The sequence below is a fragment of the Miniopterus schreibersii genome (assembly GCF_964146895.1).
Source record: "Miniopterus schreibersii genome assembly, chromosome: 9".
NCBI classification, from domain to species: Eukaryota; Metazoa; Chordata; class Mammalia; order Chiroptera; family Miniopteridae; genus Miniopterus; species Miniopterus schreibersii.
The window spans coordinates 54,968,517-54,991,770 of record NC_138118.1 but is presented as its reverse complement, the minus strand read 5'-3'; the positions used below and the strand labels follow the sequence as shown (position 1 = coordinate 54,991,770).

The 23,254-nt window shown below is 36.3% G+C and overlaps 1 protein-coding gene across 11 annotated transcripts in view; it reads right to left on the bottom strand.

Moving 5' to 3' along the window:
• The window catches only part of DMTF1 (cyclin D binding myb like transcription factor 1), a gene marked incomplete at its 3' end in the record, with an annotated part of 40,850 nt that overhangs the window by 9,522 nt on the left and 8,074 nt on the right, over positions 1–23,254 (bottom strand). For 9 of the 11 annotated variants that reach the window (XM_081147599.1, XM_081147593.1, XM_081147591.1 and 6 more), the window contains 10 exons: positions 20,238–20,358; positions 18,431–18,547; positions 16,553–16,675; positions 11,616–11,710; positions 10,838–10,952; positions 9,331–9,407; positions 6,013–6,170; positions 4,622–4,654; positions 3,608–3,717; positions 1,053–1,281 (listed from right to left, as the gene is read on the bottom strand). In XM_081147599.1, the coding sequence (XP_081003725.1) occupies positions 1,053–1,281; positions 3,608–3,717; positions 4,622–4,654; positions 6,013–6,170; positions 9,331–9,407; positions 10,838–10,952; positions 11,616–11,710; positions 16,553–16,675; positions 18,431–18,539 (1,049 nt within the window). In that variant the 5' untranslated portion in view covers positions 18,540–18,547; positions 20,238–20,358. The remainder of the gene's footprint in view (positions 1–1,052; positions 1,282–3,607; positions 3,718–4,621; positions 4,655–6,012; positions 6,171–9,330; positions 9,408–10,837; positions 10,953–11,615; positions 11,711–16,552; positions 16,676–18,430; positions 18,548–20,237; positions 20,359–23,254) is intronic. The other 2 variants (XM_081147601.1, XM_081147600.1) reach the window with 1 other exon arrangement.

Here is a 23,254-nt window from a genome sequence, read left to right as displayed (position 1 = left end):
AAAGGATTCCAGGAGTGCAGACCTGCTTCCAGAGCTAAAAGCTATGAAATATCACCAGCAACAGCCTTTTGTAAATGGTACAACCAATGGGCTGAACTGTTAATGAACCAGATGAAGCACTGTGAAGGAAAGAGTGAAGGTGAGAATAGGCTAAGAACAGGTTTAGTTGTATAGTGCTCTGCAATGTTTTATAGTGTGTTATAGTAAGTTATTTCTGGGATCTGAGCTTTCCATTTGTAAAATTTTTAAAAAATGTTTAGAATTAAGCTATTTATAAAAACTGGTTTTAAAAAAACTATTAAGAATAAAAACCAAAGCAAAATGACAAGACGAAAACAATACTACAGCAGCAACCCAAAACCAAAAAAAACCCAATTAAATTTGGGGTTTCAACGGTTTGTTTTCTAGCTTAACTGTCATGTTGATTTTGATTTTCAGTAGGAAGCAGCCACAATGATAGTTCCTATTAACTCAGTGTCTCAAATATTTTCTTGCTGGTCTTTTTGCCCACATGAGTCACTGAATCTTAATGGTTAAACCAACTAATTTAAAAAATGAGCTTGGGATTATCCTAAAGTTAGTTTTTTGTATGTATGAAACGGAAGTGCCTGATCTGGTCCAGTTTGAAGGTGTGGGGTAACTGTAGACTGGGCCCCCTTCCTGGTACTCCTAGCATAGTAGCCACAGACCGAGGGCGTGGAGACCGAATATCCCTCTCATCTGCAATATGGCCCTGGGGCTAGGAACGAGACACACTAGTGGGACAGTGGGAAGCTGCATTCACGGCCGCTGCCTGTGCCATACCTGTTCTGTGGACACAGAGAACTTCAGTCTCCACACCTTCAATCTGGCACTTTGAACAAGCACTGAAACCACTAAAAAGGGACAAACATATGCACACAAAAAGAGCTCAATATGAAACAAGATCTTAAACAGTGGCTCTCTATGGAAAAGATGCTTTTCGGACATTAGGCATCTAGGGAAACCAAGAGAGAACAAGACATCCACAACAATTAAGCAGCTTCTGTCATTAAAAGATTTAGGACACAAACCTGAGGATGAGATTAATTTCATCTTCCTTGGTCCACTCAGTACCCCCACTTTGTTTCCAGTTCAGGTAGTTGAGCCATTTAGAACGACACTGCTTTTCTGAGCGGGTACCCACTCGTTCTGCCACAGCTGCCCAAGACACACCCTGTGTGACGATGTCCCCTGGCTCAGTGCTTGTCAATTCATGAACCACTTCTGCAAGTCTCTTTTCTTCTTCTTCTGTCCATTTCCCTGAAAGAAGAAAATCAGGTGGGAAACATATAATACCTAAGACAGTTGCATTTTACTAACCCAGTCAGGTTGTTAGTACAAAAGAAAGTACTATAGAATACTAATAGAAAGCATAAAGTGACTCTTCAAGAAAAACTATCCAAAACATAACTAGAAAAAATTGCCCAGCAGTGTGGTTCAGTGGTTGAGAGTGAACCTATGAACCAGAAGGTCACGGTTTGATTCCCCGTCAGGGCACATGCCCGGGTTGCAGGCTCGATCCCTGGTAGGCGGCGTGCAGGAGGCAGTTGATCAATGACACACTCATCATTGATGTTGCCATCTATCCTTTTCCCTTCCTCTCTGAAATCAATAAAAACATTAAAAAAAACGAAAAAAGAATTATGTACTCTCAAGTTACACTAAGTCCTAAAGTGGGAAGAGCTTCACCGATGGCTTGATGAACACAGAAACTCATAGTCTATCTTAGGCGTAGGCTCACCTAAGCTTCCCTGCTCTGCAGAAGTGGCATAGGCTCAACAGAGACCTTTACTTATAGGAATGAATGGTGAGGGCAAGTGAAATAACATGTATGGCTTCCCACCCATTTTAGTAAAAATAAAAATAGGTTTATACCATCTCCTTTTCCCACTATCCTAACTCCAAGCTACTGTGATGAAATTTAAGTCTGAGACTGGTATTCATGCATATTTTATTCCAAGTCTTTCTGAACTCAGAAACCTACTAACAACATGGTAATGTTCCTCTTAGTCTCTTCTTAAGGAGCTTGAGTTGAAAAACAGAAAGGAAAAAACTTATTTCCTTTTTGTTACTAGTAGCTAAAACCTTCTGGAAAAATTCAAAAATGCTATGTGCTTGCTTCCAGGATTAGTTTAATTAACAAATATTTACTGCTTATTAGGTGCTAGGCACAGTCTGGATACCACGGATTCAAGACAACGTCCTGCTCTCCTATTAGCATGGTAGGAAAGTAAGGGAAAGCCTAGACTGTTGTCTCATGGTGTACAAAGGAGAGAACTCCTGATCAGAAACAGTACATAGCAACATGGAAAGATAACAGGCAGATCAATCCCTCAGGCTGGCAATCAAGGAATGGCACAGTGTTTGTCCCAGTTATGCTAACAAAGGGGGTTCTGTACTCAGCATCTTTGGGGTCCATCCTAATCTAAAGCTCCCATTCTTGCTTCATTAAGTTGTCATTCACCAGAGAATGAGCTGGTGGCATTATGTCTTCATTGCCTGCTGGTAATAGTGCTGGTGGAGTGGTTAAGCAGGAAACATTACTGAATCCACTTTAGCTGGGTACGGGGGTAAGGAAAGAAAATATACTTCCTGGAAGCTCAAGCTTAACTTGAGAACCATTTTTCTTATAAAGACTGATCAGCCTCGCCAGAGTGGCTCAGTTGGTTGGGCACTGTCCCATGCACTGAAAGGTTGCCAGTGCAATCCCTGGCCAGGGTACATACAGAAGGCAACCAACCGACCAATGTTTCTCTCTCACACTGATGTGTCTCTCTCCCTTCCTCTCTCTAAGCAAGTCCTCGGGTGAGGATTAAATAAATAAATAAATACCTATCGGAGACTGGATCCTTCAGAACATTAGGGCTAAAAGGAAACTAGGACACCTCCTAGTCTAACCTCTTCATTTTACAGAGGAACCTGAAGCTCAAACAGGTTAAATGAGAGCTTAGTGGCAGAGCCTAAATACTGTTGTTGGGCACAAAATTTAGGTTTAACAGTACCATCTCTACATGTGTATACTTTAAGAATTAAATAGGCATTTGTGATCTGGCCTAGGGAGTGAAACACTAATCACAAGTTTTTTCTATGGAAAAATTTACTTTGAGTTTAAAACAAGCGAAATACATACAAACTGTTGGAATATAGCTTCATCCTAAGTTGGGACCTGCCTGGAACTGAAGTTTTTCACAAACATGAGTTGAGATAAGCTGTTGTTAACAAAAGCTGAACAGTTAGATGAACTTAAATTAAAATGCCTTCCTGTATATAAGCCTTAAACCTGTATATAATCCTTAAAAATAAATACTTCCCCAACTGGAACAGTTTTGAATTGCTACAAAATGGAAACATGCTAGACCTAAAATCTATGAAACAGATGTTGTATCTCTGTGAACAATGTCACTTTTACACAAAAGCACAAAAATAGTTGGCTCTGTTAAGCTTGAAGAAAAAGGAAGACTAGAAAATAAAATTTGAACTAAAGTGAATAACAAATTTCTTTCCAGAACAGAAGGGAAAGTGGTATCTGAAGGGGCAGGAAGTTCAAATGTCACCAAAACCCACCCACCAGTAGCACTCACAGTACCTGTGTTGCAAGTATCCTTCATCAGTCGGCACCGATCTTTGACGGAAGATGCACTTCTTCCTAGCGCCGCCCCTATTGTTGCCCAGTCATTGCCATGCTTTATCCGGAGCCTAAAACAAGAGTCTGCCAATCAGCATTTGGTTCAACTGTTTTCTCCCTTTTAATTTCATCATTTATTCTTCATTCTTCTTCTTCCCATTTGACTGGTTTGGAAGTTGTGGGCAGCAATACTTTGAGAGCCAAAGTTTGAAAGTGTGGCCTTTTTTTGGGGTCCACAGTTGTCTGTGGGTGAAAAAAAAACAGGCAGCAATTGCCTTTTTCCTGGGTCAGAGAAGAAATAAATAACTTGGATATGTGTTCAAAAAAGACCAAATTTCCCCTCAGGTTATTGACATAATCTCCCAGGCAATCCCCAGATTTTTCCCTTCTGAATACTCCTAACAAGCTCTTCTCAGATATCTGAAAGTTTCTTAAGTTCTTATCATCATAAACAAGACCACCCTTCAATTTTTTTTCATGATTCATCGTATTCATTAACCCATACTTTATGGCCCTAACTCAGTGAAGCAAAATTATGTTTCCTGTGAAATAGCCTTTATAAGATAGAGACTAAGTGAAACAACCCAGACATTAAGTGAAACACTGCCAAGTCACATTCTAAATGAAGCCATGTAGCACAACCTTGGTTTTGATCCTGGTACATAAGTTCCCCAGATTTAGAGTTCAGGCCACCAAGAATGGCCATCTGATCTCTTCTGTAACCCCTAACAGTGGTCTAAGGATGCATTTCATTTGTTAACTGACAACAGGAGGAGACTAAATTTATGGGCATGGCTACTCTGTGCAGGTATGAAATCTGTTAAGTTTTTATGGTTGATCACACTTCACAGTAGGATTAATTAGACCAGTCTACCAAAAACCTCTTGACATTTGAAAGTAAAACTTTAAAAACACAAGACACAAAATAATAAAACCCAACTACAAGAATTAATGAATAAAATTTTTAAAACTTACTCCTTGAGCTTTTCAATTTCTTCAGGCGTATATCTAAAAATTTAAAGAAATTTTAAAAAAAGATCAATTAAAACAAAGAATGCTAAAAACCTTAATAAATATCAGAATTTCATGTAAGGAGCCAAATGTTAAGTCACTTAATATATTGATAATATTTTCAAAGTAACCAGTTTCAAAGTAGATTAATAAAAATTAATGCTTCTACTTTCTTTAAAAAAAACACACCACCAACAAATACTGTTAGCCATAATTAAAGGGAGCAATTTACAATTTTCTCTAGAGAATTCAACATTTAAAACATACTTGCTCCTATGCTGCCTAACTCTTTCTTTAAAAGTTCAGTTCAGGCACTGTAGTATCATAGCTATTCTGAAAAAATTATGGGTGACATTGTAAACCAGAGCTAGAAAGGAAATCTATTGTAAATTCTCACAAGGCACTAAAAAATTTAAAATTCTCATTTCCTCTACTCATGCATGGACATCTGACATACTGTAGCTCCAATGAAAAGGTTCTTTTTTTTAAAGTGGGCAAACACGCAATACAGTCAATGCAATGCTCTTTTAAAAAACAGTATCTAGCCCCGGCTGGATGGCTCAGTTGGATGGAACATGGTCCCATACGCCAGAAAGGTTGTGGGTTTGATTCCTGGTCATGGCACATGCCTAGGTTGCAGGTTCAATTCCTGGTCAGGGCGTATACAGGTGGCAACCAATGGTTGTTTCTCTCTCACATTGATGTTTCTCTCTCTCACTCTCCCTTTCTCTCTCTCTAAAATCAATAAACGTCTCCTTGGGTGAGAATTAAAACACACACACACACAAAACCCAGTATCTAGTAAGCCATATTACTACCACCTAAAATTCCCAAAGAGAAATAAAAAATGTTAAAACACCATATAATCATTGCATTGAAAATACGATGCCTTCCCATGTTACCTATAACAGATATCCATGCATTGTATCTAAAAATTCAATTATTTAAAAACACGAGTCACTGAACTAGGAAATGCTATACTATAAAAGTGAATATGAAAAAATGTTACCAATGAATTTATAGAGTTCTCTTCATACTTCCTAAATCTTTAATCACTATTATAGTTTTTATAATATTATTACAAAGCAGACTTTGATGTATTAAGTCAGCTAAGTCTTAAACTGAACCTACATAAAGTGATTTAGATTCTAATTTCTACAAGAGGCCTTACTTATGAGGTTTCACCATATTCACGACATGGACCTGGAGAAACATAACCCCATGGTAATTCATAGTACAGCTGCCACCAATTAAGGCTATGATCAAAATTCTATTTAAAAAAAAGAAAAAAAAGGCAGTTCCTTAAATATTTCCACTAATTACATGAAATCATGCAGCATTACAAGTTTTCATACTTTCCCACATGGTTTCTGTCATCATACATGCGAAGTACTCTTCTATAAACTGCAAACAAAGGCCGGTTCAGACCCCACGCTATAGTCCTGTAGAAATCTTTTCTTTCGTCTTTTGACATCTCAAAGATGATTTCTGTAGCATCTTTTATTCCGCGTGCCTAAATGGGTTACATTTCTTTGATTTAGGGATTTCTGATGAAATGCATATGGATATACTTTTTAATAGTTTTAAAAAAGATCAATGGCATTTTGAAAAATAATGTATTGCTAATTCATTAATAAATATAAACTTCAAAATGTTGCAAGATAATAGTAATATTTAAATGTTCCAAAAATAAATTGTATAAAATCCAATAAAGTCAAATTCTGTCAACCTCTTTTAAAATTATAAAAAATTAAGATCTAAAGAAGTCCAAGGAAGAAAATCATAAGAACAAAATTCATAGAATCAAATAAAAATACAAAGGGTAAATGATGCTAAAAACTGGTTCTTTGAAAAAGATCCACTGAGACTAATAACATACAGAAAGATAAACTTATGGCAAAAGTAGGAAAAAAAGACAAAACAATATTAGAAAAAAAAAAAAAAATGGAGCCTATAGAGATCAGACAATTGAACATTATGAAAATTTTATGGCAATGAATTTGAAAACTTAGATAAAATATATTCCTAAAAAACTTACCAAAACTGACTCAGGAAGAGATAAAATATGTAATAAGCACAGACCATCAAGAAAATTTAATCAGTTATTAATAATGAAAACCATAATGAAATAATGAAAATCCGAGGCCCAGATGAGTTTATAGGTAAATCCTATCAAACAATCAAGAGAAACTAATTCGGGGAACACCTCCCCCTTCATTTTATTAGGCCAGCATAGCCTTAATAGCAAAAACAGAAAAGGACAGTTTCAGAAAATAAATTTCAGGCCAAGCTCATTCGTTAACACAGATCCTGTAAATCCTTAAAATAGTTTATTTTAGCATGCTGAATCCAGCAATGTACAAAAAGGTTAAAAATCAATGCAAAAAGTGAGCTCATTCCAGGAATACAAGTTTGTGTTAATTTCAGAAAAATTATTAGTGTAATTAAGCACAAGTAGATTTATAGAAAAGAATGTAAAGTCTCAGTAAGTGTGGACAGAGTATTCATGGAATTCAATATTCATATATGATAACACTCCTAGTAAGTTAGAATGTGCTGATAGTCTGATAAAAGAAAAAATACATAAAAAGAATGAAGAATGGAAGAGTCATTTGCAAATATTTTGTATATAAACCCAAAAATCTATGAAAAAATTACTTCATTTAAAACAGTATTTAGTTTAACACATCAACAAATGATATGTCCTGGTGAGGGTGTGGAGAAAGGGGAGCCCTGGTGCACTGCTGGTGGGAATGCAGACTGGTGCAGCCACTATGGGAAACATATGGAGGTTCCTCAAAAAATTAAAAATGGAGCTGCCTTTTGACCCAGTGATCCCACTTCTAGGAATGTATCCTAAGAATCCTGAAACACTAATCAGAAGAATATATGCACCCTTATGTTCCCAGTAGTGCAATTTACAATAGCTAAGATCTGGAAACAGCGCAAGTGCCCATCAGTAGTAGATGAGTGGACAGAAAAGCTGTGGGACATTTACACCATGGAATACTATGCAGCTGTAAAGGAGGAGGATCGGGGACAGTATGGATGGACATGGAGAAAACTGAAATGGTCATCTAAAAATAGTCTCAAATTTTAGTCATGTTCCTTCCCTTTAATCATAAAGTTGGAAGGGTCCTTGGAGATCATCTTTTCCAATCCCCTAGAAAAGAAGCCAGCTGCTTAAATTCCCAAAGTTCAGTGTTCTTACCACTTATTACTGTCTTTTTTTTTGAACTTCAAGACAATTTTAACTGACACAGTTCAAAATTATAACCATTTTATTTGTAAGTTGAGAGTCATAGTTGCTCCTGGACCACTCATTACTGCCTTATCTGAACCCATGTATTTTTTCCCAGTCTTAACTAAAGTGTATGTGACCAGTAGTCAACTTAATACACTTCTGGAATACATTTTTAACGGTCACTGCATTTCTGTTTCTCTTGAAAAAATTACCTCGATAGAAAAGATCTTTATTCATTAACAAAGAATTAAAGTTTTTAACTCTTTATAGTTTAGAAAGCTTAGCTTGGGAAAGATGCAGCTTAAAATTAAGCTAAGAATGTGGACATTCCAGGCAGCAACCTATTTATAACCAACTAAGTATCAAACAGAGGGGGAATGATTAAATAAGCACTGTACACCTCCCATTCCCAAACAATGCTAATGGTATACATTTCAAACACGCACTACTTGAATATAACTTAATTTTGGGGATAGTCAGTGAGAAAAGCACAGATTTACCCTGATCATCTCTAACTTAACTAAGGTACCTGTTTTTCTCATTTCCTATATGGCAAAGTTCTAATTCTTCAGTCTGGACTTTAAAGCCCCGTTTCCAGAAGCTAATTATTTTGGTTCAAGTTAAAGGAGTTACAGTAATTTAATGTGGTCTGGGTTTAATCTCTGATTTCTTGGTGTTCGACATTTACTCATGCTGTTCCCTCCAGCCCTACTTTAGCCTAAGTACTACCCCCTACCCCCCTTTTTAGGGACTCAGCTTAAATCCTTGCTCTTCTATATTTTTTTCATAGCTGTCCTAACCCTCAAAATATTCTTCCTCCTCTGATCTCATGCAGAATTTATAACATATGTCACTCACATACAAAGCCTTGTATCATTCTTTACCTATTTGCAACATTCCTAAATGGACTGCTTTTCAAAATCAAACTCTATGTGTTAAGGCAATTGCTATCTCCAGTGCCTCAAAATTCTGTGTTCAATAGACACGTAACAAATAGGATGACTAAACAAACAGAAGTCTAAATAGGAGAATGAATTAAATTTTTGATTTTTTTAAAAAGGGAAGGACTAGTATGATGTAATAAATTCATTCAAAGAAGGTGTATATCTTAGGTTTTAGATAATATAAACTTAAACTTTAATTTATAAGCTGCTTTAAAACACAGGGCTTTAAGATTCCAAGAGGCTATTAAGATTTTGTCTAAACTTCAGGGTGTTAACTGAAGCAATAAAGCTATTTCAAACTGAGAATTCAAAATTTGTTAAAAAATATATTATAATCATATACCTTAGAATTAAGTTACAACATTAGCCAGTCACCTATTACACAAATTACTGAAAAGCTCTTAAGTTTACATAATATGCTACTTTGATATTTTTGCAACTGGCAGTGAACAAATTAGTGAAACAAAAAAAAGGCCATAAGATACCTTCAGATAGCGTTCAATATTGTTCATCAAAATATCAATTTCTTCCTTGGACCACATCCCTTGCTTCCATTTATGTCCTTTAAAATAAATAGGTAATATTATAGAAAATGTTATTCTTTCAGAAGAATAAAATACCAACGATTTGCCTTCTCATTAAATATATTACCTATGAGAATAACATGCAGCTAATTTAATTTCTCATTCATCTGAAACCTGAAAGATCCCTAGGTAAAGCTGCTTTTGAAACCTCTGCTTTTTAAGAAAGAATATCTTTGACCCTACTAAATAAAGACAAACGTAAGTAAAAGATTAAAAAAATGTTACTTCCTCTCAGTTACTCCTCTTACCCTTTCAAGTAGTACAGAATAGCTAAAAAGACTTGTAAGTATTAGAGAAGCCCAACTAGCTAAAAACTTTCTCCAATGAAAAATAAAATTTTATGGGCAAACATATATGAAAGATTCTAGGGCAAGATAAACATAATACACTGGACACCAAGTGAATAATATATTCTAAATGAGTATTTACAGTGGTTAAAAACAATTTACTTACTTTTGTTTCCTTTCCTTACTTCGGAGCGGCATGCTCAACCCCCCCCTTGTAGCAGCTTCCTAGCAATCGTTATGAGCACAGCAGCAATATAAACACCATGTAACAGTAAGCCTCTAAGCTACTTAGATTTTTGAAAATGCTTAATTTCCTATTCCCATAAGCAGTAACTATATTGTCTTCTTTTTAAAAAAAATATGTCTTTACTGATTTCAGAAAGAGGGAGGGAGAGGGAGAGAGATAGAAACAAGATGAGAGAGTCATTGATTGGCTGCCTCCTTCATGTCCCCTACTGGAGATCAAGCCCACAACCCAGGCATGTGCCCTGATCGGGAATTGAACTGCGGTCACCTGGATCATAGGTCGATGCTCAACCACTGAGCCACACTGGAAAGGCTGTACTGTCTTTTAAATGCCACCGCTATCCATTTGTTCAAAAATTAACAAGACAAAATCTACTTCATATCAGAAAAATGATCAATTATTGAAAAACAAACGTTGGTTTCATTGTCTTAGTCATTTAGAGCCAAATTTAATTCAATTAGAAATAAGTCAGTTAGAAAAGGCTAAGGCCCTTATGATTTCACTCATATGTGGGATGGAAAACTGAAACTCACAGACACAGACAACAGCATGGCAGTTACCAGAGGGGTGGGGTGGGGTAGTAAAGAGAAAAGGGGGCCAAATATATGGTGATAGAAGACAATCTGACTGTGGGTGACGGGCACAAAATGCAATATACGAACACGTTATCATAGAAATGCATATTTGAAAGCTCTATGATATTATTAACCAATGTCACCCCAATAAATGTAATATAAATAAATAAAAAGAAAAGCTCAATTACTGTAACTACTGAATCACAATTATGAAGGTTCAACTCAGAATCCTAATGACTATAAGCTCTTTTTATCTCCATTTTTTTCCAGCAGATACTAAAATTCACAGTATATCTTACCTTTGTTAGTCAGAGAATCCTTATCTTCTTTAGTTGTAAACCATGCTTGGCTAACTGCTGAAACTTCCTCATTACCCAAGGGAGATATTTCATCTAGTTGCTCATTCTGTAAAATCTTGAAAAGGTAAAAGCATACATATATTATTATTTAAATATATAATGTTTATATATTTAAATTAGCTCATACATACAATAAAATGGAAATGCTGGGGTTGAGTTATGACAATGTTCTCACAGGTAGTTTGCTGTCTAAATACATAGCCATCTGTAATGTAATCTCTTGTTAAATTTAAAGGATTAACAGGCTAACTCAAAAGACATTATTGCAAAATTATGGTCTGTTTACTGTTCACTGACAACTTTATTTTAGCCAGCCTCTAGTGTCATGACTCCTACCCTCATTAATGTACCTTCTTCTCAAAGAATTATATGGTACTACTTTTTATTATTAATGTAGCTAAAGCAGTCTTTATCTTACCCTCAATTCTGTGGTTGCTACGTTGTCAGACAAAATATGTTCTCACCATTTTATCACCTAAGGTCTGTGTAAAAGATGATCCTCTTGCAGCCAGTAAAAAGACTTGGCCCTGGCCGGGTAGCTCAGTTGGTTAGAGTGTCATCCCGATATAGCAAGGTTGTGGGTATTTCAATCCCCAGTCAGGACATACAAGTATCAACCAATAAATGCATAAATAAGTGGAACAACAAATCAATGTTTCTTTTCTCTCTCTCTGTCTTCTCTCTCTAAAATCAATTTTAAAGAAAGACTTAACTATACCTGGATCTGTGTCACAGTTCCCTCAGTAATCTCATCATCTGCCACCTCTGTGGTTGCAGTCATGGTCACCTCAAAGCTCTGATCATTTTCTGAAACTTCAAGAAAAAGAACAGTTCAACTCTAGAATAATAATGGCAGGTTCTAATTATTTTTAAAAATCCATGGGGAAAAAAGTGACCATCTAACTTCCTAACACATTCCTTGCTCATATACGTATGTCTATATGTATGTGTATACACACACACACACACATATTTATGCACTTAACCAATATTTATTGTGCATCTAATACACACTAGGTATTGCTGAGTTATGTGGAGACAGTAGTGAGCAAAAGAAACAAAAATCCTGCCTTTATGGCACTTATATTCTAGTAGGTTAAACACAAAATGAACATGACATTATCTTAGATGGTGATTAGTAAGAAAAAAATAAATCAGGAAAGGGTATGTATTGGAAGTGATGAAGGGTATTTGAAATTTTAGAGAGGAGGCCAGGAAAAGTAACCAAGACTTGAAACAAAGTGAGGAAAGGAGCTAGTCATGCAGATGTCTTGAAAAAAAGCACTTCGGGCAAAAGGAAAGCAGAGTGTAAAGGCTCTGAGATGGTGGTATGCCTGAATTTTCCCAGGAAGAGCAAGGAGGACAGTATGGCCAAAGCAAACTGAACAAGAAACAGTAAGATATTGTGTGAAGCCACTATAAAGACTTTGGCTTTAACTCTCAGACAGGAAACCAATGGAAGATTTAGAGAAGTGATGTAATCTTTTATTTTAACAGGATCACTCTAGCTGCTATAAGGAAAATAGCCTAAAATGCAGCAAGGGATGTAGTGAAATCAGCTAAGAAGCTAATTCAATAATCATAAGAGGCTAGTGGCTTGGACTAAAGTGAAAGCAAGTGAAGGTGATGTGAAGTAGTTCAAATTGTAGATATTTTGATGGTAGAGCCAACAGAATTTGCAAATAAATCAAATATGAGAAACCAGAAAGTCAAAGATGATATTACAGGTTTTTAAAATCTCAGAAAATAAAAAAAATGTACCTGCCATGAACGAGATGGGCAAAATTGCAGAAGCAACAAATTTAGAATATAGGACATTTCAGGAATTCAGTATAAACATATTAGTTTGAGATACCTACTAAACATCTAGAGTTAAAAGGAGAAGTCTGGACTGGAATAAATATGGAAGACATCACCAGAGACAAAATTTAAAATCAGGAATTCTAGGGAGTAAAAACAGAAAACAGAGCAGTCTAAGAACTGAATCCAGGGACATGCCACATTTAGAGGTTGGGGAGATGTGGACAAGTCAGCATAAGAGATTGAGAAGGAAATGGACAGAAAGGTAGAAAACTAGAGAAATGGGTTCCCTGAAACCTATGTGACAAAACGTTAAGGGTTTGGAAAGGAGGGAGTGATATTGTCAAAAACTGGATAGATCAAGTAAGACAAAGACTGAAAAAAAAAAAAAATCGCCATTGGATTTAGTAAAAGAAGGTGTGTGGAGACCAGGGAGGAACAGTTTGGTGAAGTGATAAAGGTGAAAGCCTGACTGGAGTGGGTTTAAGGAAGAGTAGAGGAAGAAATGGAGGCAAGTCTTTCAAGGTACTTTGCTCTTAAGGGAAGGAGAGAAACTGGGTGGGAGCCAAAAGTGGGCAAATGGGACTTTTTATTTTAAAGAAGAAATCACAGTGTGTTTATAATGCTAATGGGAACAATCCAGAAGAGAAGGAAAAACTGATGATTCAGAAGAGAAAAGAAAGGATTGCTGCAACAATGTCTATGAGTAGGCAAAGGGATAGGATCTAATAAATCGAAGAGCTGGTTGGCCTTAGCCAGGAGAAAAGACAGAATATATGGACATAGATGTCGGTGTGTATTTGTGGTAGTGAAAACTTGTAGAAATTATTGTATGGCTTCTTCAATGTTCTCAGTAAAGTAGGAAGCAAGACAATCAGTTGAGAGTAAAAAGGATGGAGGCAGTATTAAGAGGTTCCAGGATGTACAGAACAGTATCTCAGAGTGGGAGGAAGAAAAGCACGGCGAAGTATGTATGGTGTAACTGTCAGGCAACATCAGAGCCACTTCAAGGTGATGACCATCAATTTAACATGAGACCAGTCAGTTTGCTTGTGCTGTTTTTCTCCCATAAACAGGCAGGTAGATTTAACAAAGGTTGTGGTTTCGCCAAAGACCAAAGTGAGGGAAGGAAAAAAGAACTTGATGATAATTCAAGACAGTGATTACAATGATTAACCATGAAACTGAAACTGGGTAAGGAGGAGACAGGATACAAAGTGGATGACAGGATACAAGAGCAAAGAAAAAGTGGTAAGATCAATGGGTGCCAGTGGCGCAAAAGATCACAGGAGTTTAAGAGTCTTAGTGGAAGTAAGCTGAAAATATAGGAAGTAGTGGTAGGAAAACAAAATCTGAACTAGAAAACAAATGGATCCCAGTTAATAGGTAATTACAAAAGTGGTAATGGCAGTGAAGCAGTGTGAAAACCAAAAGGAATAGGAGGTTAAGGTACTGCAACAATCAGAGTTCTAACTATGAATAGGGAACGGAGTGAATGTGGTGGTAGATGACTGCAAAAACAAGTGGTCAGTAAGTGACCTAGATGGATTACCACAAAGTTAAGAGGACTCAGACAGATACATTTTATCAGTTTTATAAAGCATGTAAAGCTTAAATTAATATTCGCCTCTACTAAATCCAACAAATGACTTGCCCATTCAATCAGTCCTAGATGACAATGATGAATATAGGACTGCATGCTTTAAAGTGACTTTTTTTTAATGTAGAAACTTTCCCAAGTTAATTTTATCACCATACTTTTTACAAATACAGGGAATATGTAAATACTTCAGGTTTGCTTTTCATGAATTCAGTCTTATTGTAAATATTAGCCTCTAAAATGCCTTCCATATATGATATGCGATGATCCAACATCAAACAGCTCACGTATTTTTGTAACACATCCATATTATCTTAGCCAGTTATGTGAATGAGGGTGTGATGAATTCAGACTAACATCATGAAATAGAACAAAATATCAAGTATAGTTTGAACCTACAATCATGATCAAGCCACTCTACTTTAACCAAATGAATTAACCAGTCAAAATAATCACTCAAAAATTCTGGCTTAATAAAACAAATAAGTCCTGGGGATGTAATGTACAGTATGGTGACTATAGTTAATAATATTGTACTGCATATTTAAAAATTGTTAACAGTGCTCATAATAAAAAAATTTCATAACTATGTGTGGTGGTGGATGTTAACTAGACTTATTGTGGTGATCTTTTCACAATATATAAATTTACTGAATCATTATGTTGTACACTTGTAACTAATATAAATTTACATAGCAATTATAGCTGAATAAAAATAATTTTAGCTTACAAAATGCCTATATAGGATTGCATCTGTACAGACAGGCCAATCAAATTTTAAAACTGAATCACACATAATGATAGTCAAATTAGAAAAGAGTTTAAAAAATCATATGAATCATCATTAGGGGGAAAGATAAAATTTAATTAGATCACATAATTTAATTATAAATAGATTATGTTTGTATAGTCACAACTGGAAGCAATATTAGCAATATAGACATTAACACTGCCTTTCAATAAAGTCTTATAGTAAATTGATATTAAAGGGTTTTTTTTCCTGTTAATAAGCAATTAAACTCTAAATACAGAGACATATCTATTTGTGAAAACATGATTTTCCAAAATGAAAACCTAGTCTCAGTTTTTTCCACTGGATGATGTGATTTTGCTTGACACTGAGGGCAAAATGAAAGTTCTCAGATATGGCAAGACTCTCCTTTATGCAGAGTGTGCCATCTAGAGCCTTGTATCCCAACACCATTGCCCTGGATAAAACAGGGGTGGGGACGTGCGGCCCGTGACTGTTGAAATCATTTGGTCTGACCCTGCCAAGGCCTTACCAAAGAGTAGTTTCAGCCATCACATTAGGGATGAGTTAATGAAGTGTTTGACCAAATATAGCAGGCTAATTTTTAAGTTGATAATTTTCTATGGCCCTCGAATGATGTTATATTCAAATGCTCCTTGGCAGAAAAAAGGTTCCCTACCCCTGGACTAACACATCTACTCCAGCTTTGTGGGGACACCACAGTTCAAGATTTCATATCTTTTGCTAAACAAATCAGAAATATAATCTAATGTTACAGTTGTTGCGTTGTAGTCTTTTGCCAACAGTACCTGAAATACTACATCTTCTTAGAATCCAGTCTACTCTAAATGATCTTGAAATATAAACATGTTAAAAACTTTCTTAGTGAGAAAAACTAATTAAGACTCTTACATAACTTCCATTTAGCTATTTACCATATGAAGTACAGTACTGGGATTAAGAGAATGAATTACAAGAACCAGCATGGCTGGGTATGACCTTTGACAGGTTGTTATACCTCTCTGTGCCTTAGTTTTATCATTTATAGAGAAAATAATCATCTCTACTCTAGAGCATGCTTTCTCAATGAGGGTGAATGTGCTTCTTATGGGGTGTGTGTGAAAAAATCTTATTCTCTTTATTAACAAAGCAAGAACATACAGATGGTACATTAGAAAAAGCATACCCATGGTATTGGGTATACTTGGGGGAGAGCTTGATCAGGAAAAAAAAAAAAGTTTGAAAAGGCTCCTGGGTAGGGGTGGGGGTAAAGGGACAATAAAAAAAGGTTGCGAAGATTAAATTAGACAATATATGTAAAAGCATTTAATACCACTCCTGGCACATATATAAGTCACTCACTACGTGTTAATTAAAAAGAGGTTTTTTGATGAAATGAAGAGAAAAATAATGGGTTTAAGTCTACCTTCAAATGTCAACTAAATGTCTTGCAAGCTAAAATTTGATTTTAAAAGGAAACTGTTCTTAATACACAGTGACTTACGTGGAAGTGCAACAACTGATATGCAAGGAGTAGAATCATCAATACTCTGATCATCCTCAGAAGACAGACAAAGCCTTTTATGTGGAGGTTCAGTACTATCTTCTGAGTCTATTTCATCAGCTTCTGATGAAAAAAACAAAAACAAAAAAATCTCAAAATGTTCAAAACAATGAGGAAAACATAAAATCTTCAAGTAATGACTATAAAACAATTGTCTTAGTGATTTGCTCAGTTAACTAAACCCAGCTTTACATGTGGGATTCCAAACAATATTGTCTCCTCTATGTCTAGTGCAGTACCTCAGCTCCTATTCTTATGACAAGAAACAATGATAAAGATGACGTTTTTTGAACATCACACTTTTATGCTGTCAACTATCTAGCTTTCCATGTAAAGACAAGGGCTTGTTATTTAATTCACTCACAAATATTTACTGAGTGCCTACTATGTGCTAAGTGCTGGCAAAAGAACAATAAGACACTCTGTCAAGGAGTTCACAGTGTCGTGGAGGAGGTGATTAAACTAACAGTTTCAAAATAGTGTAATAAGAACTATGAAGGGGGAATGAAGAGGCTGTTATATGAACAGGGAGGAGAGGCATTTAATTTAGAATGGAGGCAAAAGGAGCTTTCCTCGAGATGTGTTTGACTTGAACATAGCCAGGGAAAAAGGATTTTACTGGCAGCAGGAGTAATACGTGCACTGACACTGATGTATGAAAAGTTTAAGTTATGTTAGGAATATAAAAACAGTCATGAACTGCTGGAACATCGATATGTGAAATGTGGCATAAGTGAGGCTGGAAGGAAAGCTGTGATGATGGGAGGCTATGTGCCAAATTAAACAACCTGATTTATGTTCTAAAAACTATGGAAAGCTTTAAAAACCTTCTTACACTGTTGAGTATAATGACCAACATCTTCACAGTTTGAAAGATGAATGAGAGGTGGGAGACTGATTAAAAGGCTATTAGAGCTACCCAGGTGAGAAACTGAACTAAGAAAGGGGAACCTGAGGAAGAGAGGAAGAAACTGATTCAAGAAACATAATTCTATCAACAAATCTTCATGATGGAATGAATGTGGGAAATGAGAGAAGGATTATGCCTACCTGTATTTATGATCTAAGATACTAAAAGTAATGAAATTGAGTGAGAAAGGAAAGGAGAACTAGGTTTGGGAATTTTGTGAAATAATTCAATTTGGAACATGTGACATTAAAGGTGCTCTGAGAAACAGAGAATTCAGAATAAAGACAGAAGTATGAATCATTTTAATATGTAGGTGGTAGTTAAAACCACAAATTTGAATGAAATAACCTAGGGATTAAGTATGGATGACAAGAAGACAAAACCTAGATTGAGCAAAGACAGACTTCAAGCAAAATAAATAAATTATAAATAAGTAATAGGTAGAGAAATAAAATCACAAGCCCCAAGCCTGCTGAATCTCAATTCATTACGTATGATCATATTGAATCTTATTCAGATAGTCACATAAAATTCTCTAACACAGGTTCCAGCAAAAATGTTCATATATTCATATTGGCATGGCCACATCTACATTTTCTAATATGTAGTAGAAATACTCTGGAGAGGAAGTGTACTATGTATAGTTAATCCATTATCATTTTAGGAGGCTCAACAGATTTTACTAATAAAACAGCTACTCATAAAAGTTAAAATTTATGGTAAGTTAAAAAATATACCAAAGTATAGTTTAAAAATATACATACAAATTAAGATTCATTCATGATCCAAAGGAATAACCTCCTTTTCTACTGTCATAGCCTAAACTATCCAGATGGATAAGAGATCAAAGGTGACATAAAATTGAAAAATCCAAAAAGATTCACAATTATGCCTGCAAGTTCTCCTACCATTCTGAGGGCAATGAAGAATAAGGTTCCCGTCTGTGTCCCGAGTCAAAGTTACAGAGTTCACAGTTTCTACTGTTACTGTGTCAGAATCCTCTTCAACTGTGCTCATACTCAAATCTATACAAGGATAGATTTCAGATTAGGATTTAAAAAATTATTTCCAAATACGAACGTAAAGTAGCCCTCTAATTTCCCCCACCTCCCCCGGCAAAACCTCACAATTTCTAAGTGTTCTTTATGTGAAATTGCAATGACAGTTCAGATTTCAAAGACTGTTTTTCAAAAGTTTATATCCATTATTTAGAATTAGATATAGCCCTGGCCAGTGTGGCTCAGCTGGTTGGGCGTTGTCCCCGTGCACTGAAAGGTTGCTGGTTCAATTCCCAATCAGGACACATGCCCAGGATGCAGGCTCGATCCCCAGTAGGGGGCATGCAGGAAGTAGCCAATGTTTCACTTTCATACAGATTTTTTCCTCTCTCCCTTCCCCCCCCCTTTAAAAAAAATTAATTAAAATAAATAAAAGTAGATATAATAATCTATTAAGAATTGACTGCTATGAGTAACTAAAAACCTACAGCATTTACTTTTTAAAGAGATGTTACCACATGCAATGAAAGTTGTCATGTCAGCAAAAGTCTCACCACTTTTTAGTTATTTTTATTTTATTTATTTATTTTTTAAATCCTCACCAGAAGGTATTTTTTTCATTGCTTTTCAGAAAGAGTGTAAGGGAGACAGAGAGAAATACCTATGTGAGAGAGACACATTGATTGATTGTCTCCCACATGGGCCCTGATCAGGGCCAGGAAATCAAGCCTGCAACTGAGATACGTCACGTTACCTTGGTCACAATTGAACTCAGGACCTTTCAGTCTGAGGGCTGATGCTCTACACTGAGCAAAACTGGCTAGGGAGTTAGTTACTTTTTATTGGCAGCTTAGCCTGAGCCTTTCTTGGAGAGCTGAGCAAGGCCTGGCAGCCTATTTAAATGTGTCTAACTTCTGATTTAGTGGAAGAGTCATCAAAGCTTTATCTTAATCGAAGCATTATTTCTTTAAAACAACTTTTACAAGTATTTAAGCTCTGTTATTATCCGACAAGTACTTCAGCTCTGTTATTATCTGACACTAAATAGCTCTTATAGTTTTTTCATTAATATTAAACAAGTGCGCACATCCATCATTAATCAAATTGCTTTTCTAATAGAAATGGAGCTAGGCCTTCTTCTGAAATAGAGAACTGTTATTGTTTAAACTGCTATTTTACACATATAATATTTTCCTTTTGTTCAGACAGATTGAATGATGAATCTTATAACATACTATTTATTCATGGTCGATGGGGGAAATTTATTGAATTATAATCAATGGCCTGGTTGAAATTTTCAGGCTTATCTTACAATGTTCAATGAAATTCTTCCCTCAATACTCAATTTTGGTCTCGTTCACATACCTTTTATCAGTTACCATGACAAAGAGGACATAAGCCTTGATGTGTATTAAATTATTCATTATTTATTTAGCTCTTATACACAAGTATTAGTGTGTTCACATACAGTATTTACCATTTACACAAATGCATTCTCCCCAAGCAGAAAAACTTAGAATCTACTAACATTTACCTGGTGAATATCCAGTGATTAACTAAAATTTTATTATACAAATTACTGTTTTAAAAGGACATCATTCATTTACAATGGTAAAGATGCCATTCCCAAATTAAAGATAAGTGGGAATCATGATCTAGTTATGGATTAAAATCTGCAAATCATGAGATGAAGTCCTTGGAACAAAGGTAGACTTACCTAGAAAACAGATGGATCAGCTATATCCCTTCCCACAGAATCAAGTCGCCTTCCCTTAGCCACCAGCATCACTTTCATGTTATCCAGATTGTTTCTCTTCCATGTTCCTACTGCTGCAACACTGAAAAAGTAACAGCATTACACAATAAGGCTTGTAAAAACACTTGTGTGCTAGCAGTATGCTGATGACACTCTAGTCTCTGTGCTGTGTCAACTAGAAAAATGACAAAACCAGAATTCTTAGGTAGACCTTTAGGAAATCAGCCTCTAAAAGTATTCCCAGTGAAGGGCAGAAATGGTAAGATCCTAATGCCATGGAGTTAATTCAAAGGCAGTTTCTCAAAGTTGTCCCTCATCAGGCAGGCAAACATTCTTGGAAAAAGGTTGAACTATGCTAGTGGTTCTATGAACTATAGACCTAGGTACATATAACATGACCAAGGGTGTACCTCAATCAATACAGTGCCATAAATATTACCAGTATCTTTTCTTTATAATAATTAACACCAGGGAGCATTTGAGATCTTGTTCCCAGTGTATGTCATAAGTTTGCTCAAATAAACTTATAAAAAATAATAATTATCACCATTCTTTACATAATACCACATTTCAACTTAAAGCGTTAAAAACATGTATCTGGGAACAACCTGGCCTAGAAATATGTGGGGTGGAAAAATCCTAAATAATCAGGCTAGAAAAGGTAAATTACAAGCAAGCTTTTGAATGTGATATGAAACTTAAAAACATGAAATGATTGTTTTGTGGTTTTTTTCAGAGTCTACAAAGAAATTTGTTTATGAAAGCTATGATTTGGAACATTAAAGTTCTTCTGGGAATGATTTGGAAAAAATGTGGTAAGAGGGTGAGACTCAGCAATCTCTGGGTATGTAAAAAGATGTGCACAGATTCTCTGGGGTGAACTCTGCTCTGACATCAGGCCAAAGTGTTAGGCAGCACCCTAACACCTGAGTGGTTGGAAGGCCCTGGCTCGAGAGTATTTGGAACCTTTCCTCTTTTTCACTGGTGTTTTATCTAGTGTGGCATCCACTGCTGCCTCAACCTGCTTTTTGTAGATTTTTCTTCTTTGGGCTTTGTTGGTAAGTACAGGTCATCAAGTGGCAACACTCAATACTCTCGATCCTCAGCAGAAGCATCAGAATTCTCATCCCAATGAGGGTCTCTGAGCTGCTGCTCAACTTAGTCTCTCATTTTCTTGGGTCTTGTGTTCGGTATAATTCTCTGCATTTTTATCTTTTGCCCCTTTCCTTTCCGTTCGGGTCTCTGGAAGATCAGGCCCTGCCTGTTCTTTAGTTCTGCCATCTGCTTGGCAGAGTACTCATGGATGGTGGAGGCACTTGTCATAGTGGAGGTTTCATTCCCATCTGGAGTAGCGGGACTGGAATCATCCTCAGGAATCTCATTACTGTGTCTTTTCCCAAAAATGCAGTCAAGATCTGTTTTGCTCCAAGATGATAGATCTTTCCCTTTTGTGAATTTCTTATAATAAACAGTTTTTGGATATATTTTTTTAATATATCTTTATTGATTTCATAGAGAGGAAAGGAGAGGGAGAGATAGAAACATCAATGATGAGAGAGTCATGCATGGATCGGCTGCCTCCCGCACACCCCCGACTGGGGATCGAGCCCACAACCCAGGCATGTGCCCTGCCCAGGAATCGAACCCCAACCACCTGGATCCTGGATCAACGCTCAACCGCTGAGCCACGCCCGGACAGTTTTTGGATATTTTTTACTTTTCTTCAAGGCTGAAAGATTTTTCTTCCTTGTTGTCTGAGAAATTGTCTGCTGTTTCCAGTACATGGCAAATGTTCACTTCAGACAGAAGCTGGTTAAAACCATCCTGATGAGCAATCCAGTTGTCTTCATTATTGATCGTAGCTCCAAGTCCCAGGTGGTTATTTTTAACTTGAACTTTAATATGATCTGTGGCTCCTTGCTCGAGCCCCTAAACCTTTTCTTCAGACCACACCATCTTCTCCGCATTCTCTGGCCAAACAGAATCATTACTCCACATGGTCTTTCTTGGATCCACAGCCCACTTCTGCTTCTGCCGACACTCAGCCAGCATCGCCATGTCACAGAGCCTGTAATATACAGTTCTTTGGACCTGAGCAACAGGAGCTACGGGGCAGATGGCTAGCAGAGAAGTTAGTGAAGTAGCTGGTCTCTAAAGATTTCTTTCAATAGGTTTCTCATCTTCATCCCAAAGGGCCAACCAAAAGTTAAAAAACAGTAGGATTTGAGGTTCAAGGGGGATATTTCAGCAAAAACTAAGGATTAAAATTCCAATTTTTGCAGTATTCTAATAAGAACTCCTCTCAAGGATGGTTGTATTTGAGAACTGCTATACATAAGTCAGTCAGCAGTGAAAAAGGTACAGATCCTGCCAGAGAAACCTTCAGACAACTATTATATTTCACACTGTTCTTACTTCTGAATCCATTCAATTTTTTAAAAAGTTGGTTTGTAATACTTACTGCAGAAGATGGAAAAATAAAATGTTAAAAAAGCTAAAATCATCCATAAACTTATCATCAATAATGTACAAATGTTGGTGAGGATATTGAGAAAAGGGAACCCTCATGCACTGTTGGTGGGAATGCAGATTGTTTGTGGAAAACAGTATGGAGGTTCCTCAAAAAATGGAACTTCCTTATGACCTAGGGATTCCATTTCTGGGTATATATCTGAAGAAACCCAAAACAGTAGTTTGAAAGAATATATGTACCAGAACACTAATTCGAAAGAATATATGTATCCCTATGTTAATTGCAGGATTATTTACAATAGCCAAGCTATGGAAGCAACCCGAGTTGCTTTCAATAGACAAGTGGATAAAGAAGATGTGGTACACACACACACACACACACACACACAATGGAATATTACTCAGCAATTAAAAAGAATGAAATATTACTTATGCGAAAGCATGGACAGACCTAGAGGGTATTATGCTAAATTAAGCCAAACACAAAGACAAATAGAGTATGATTT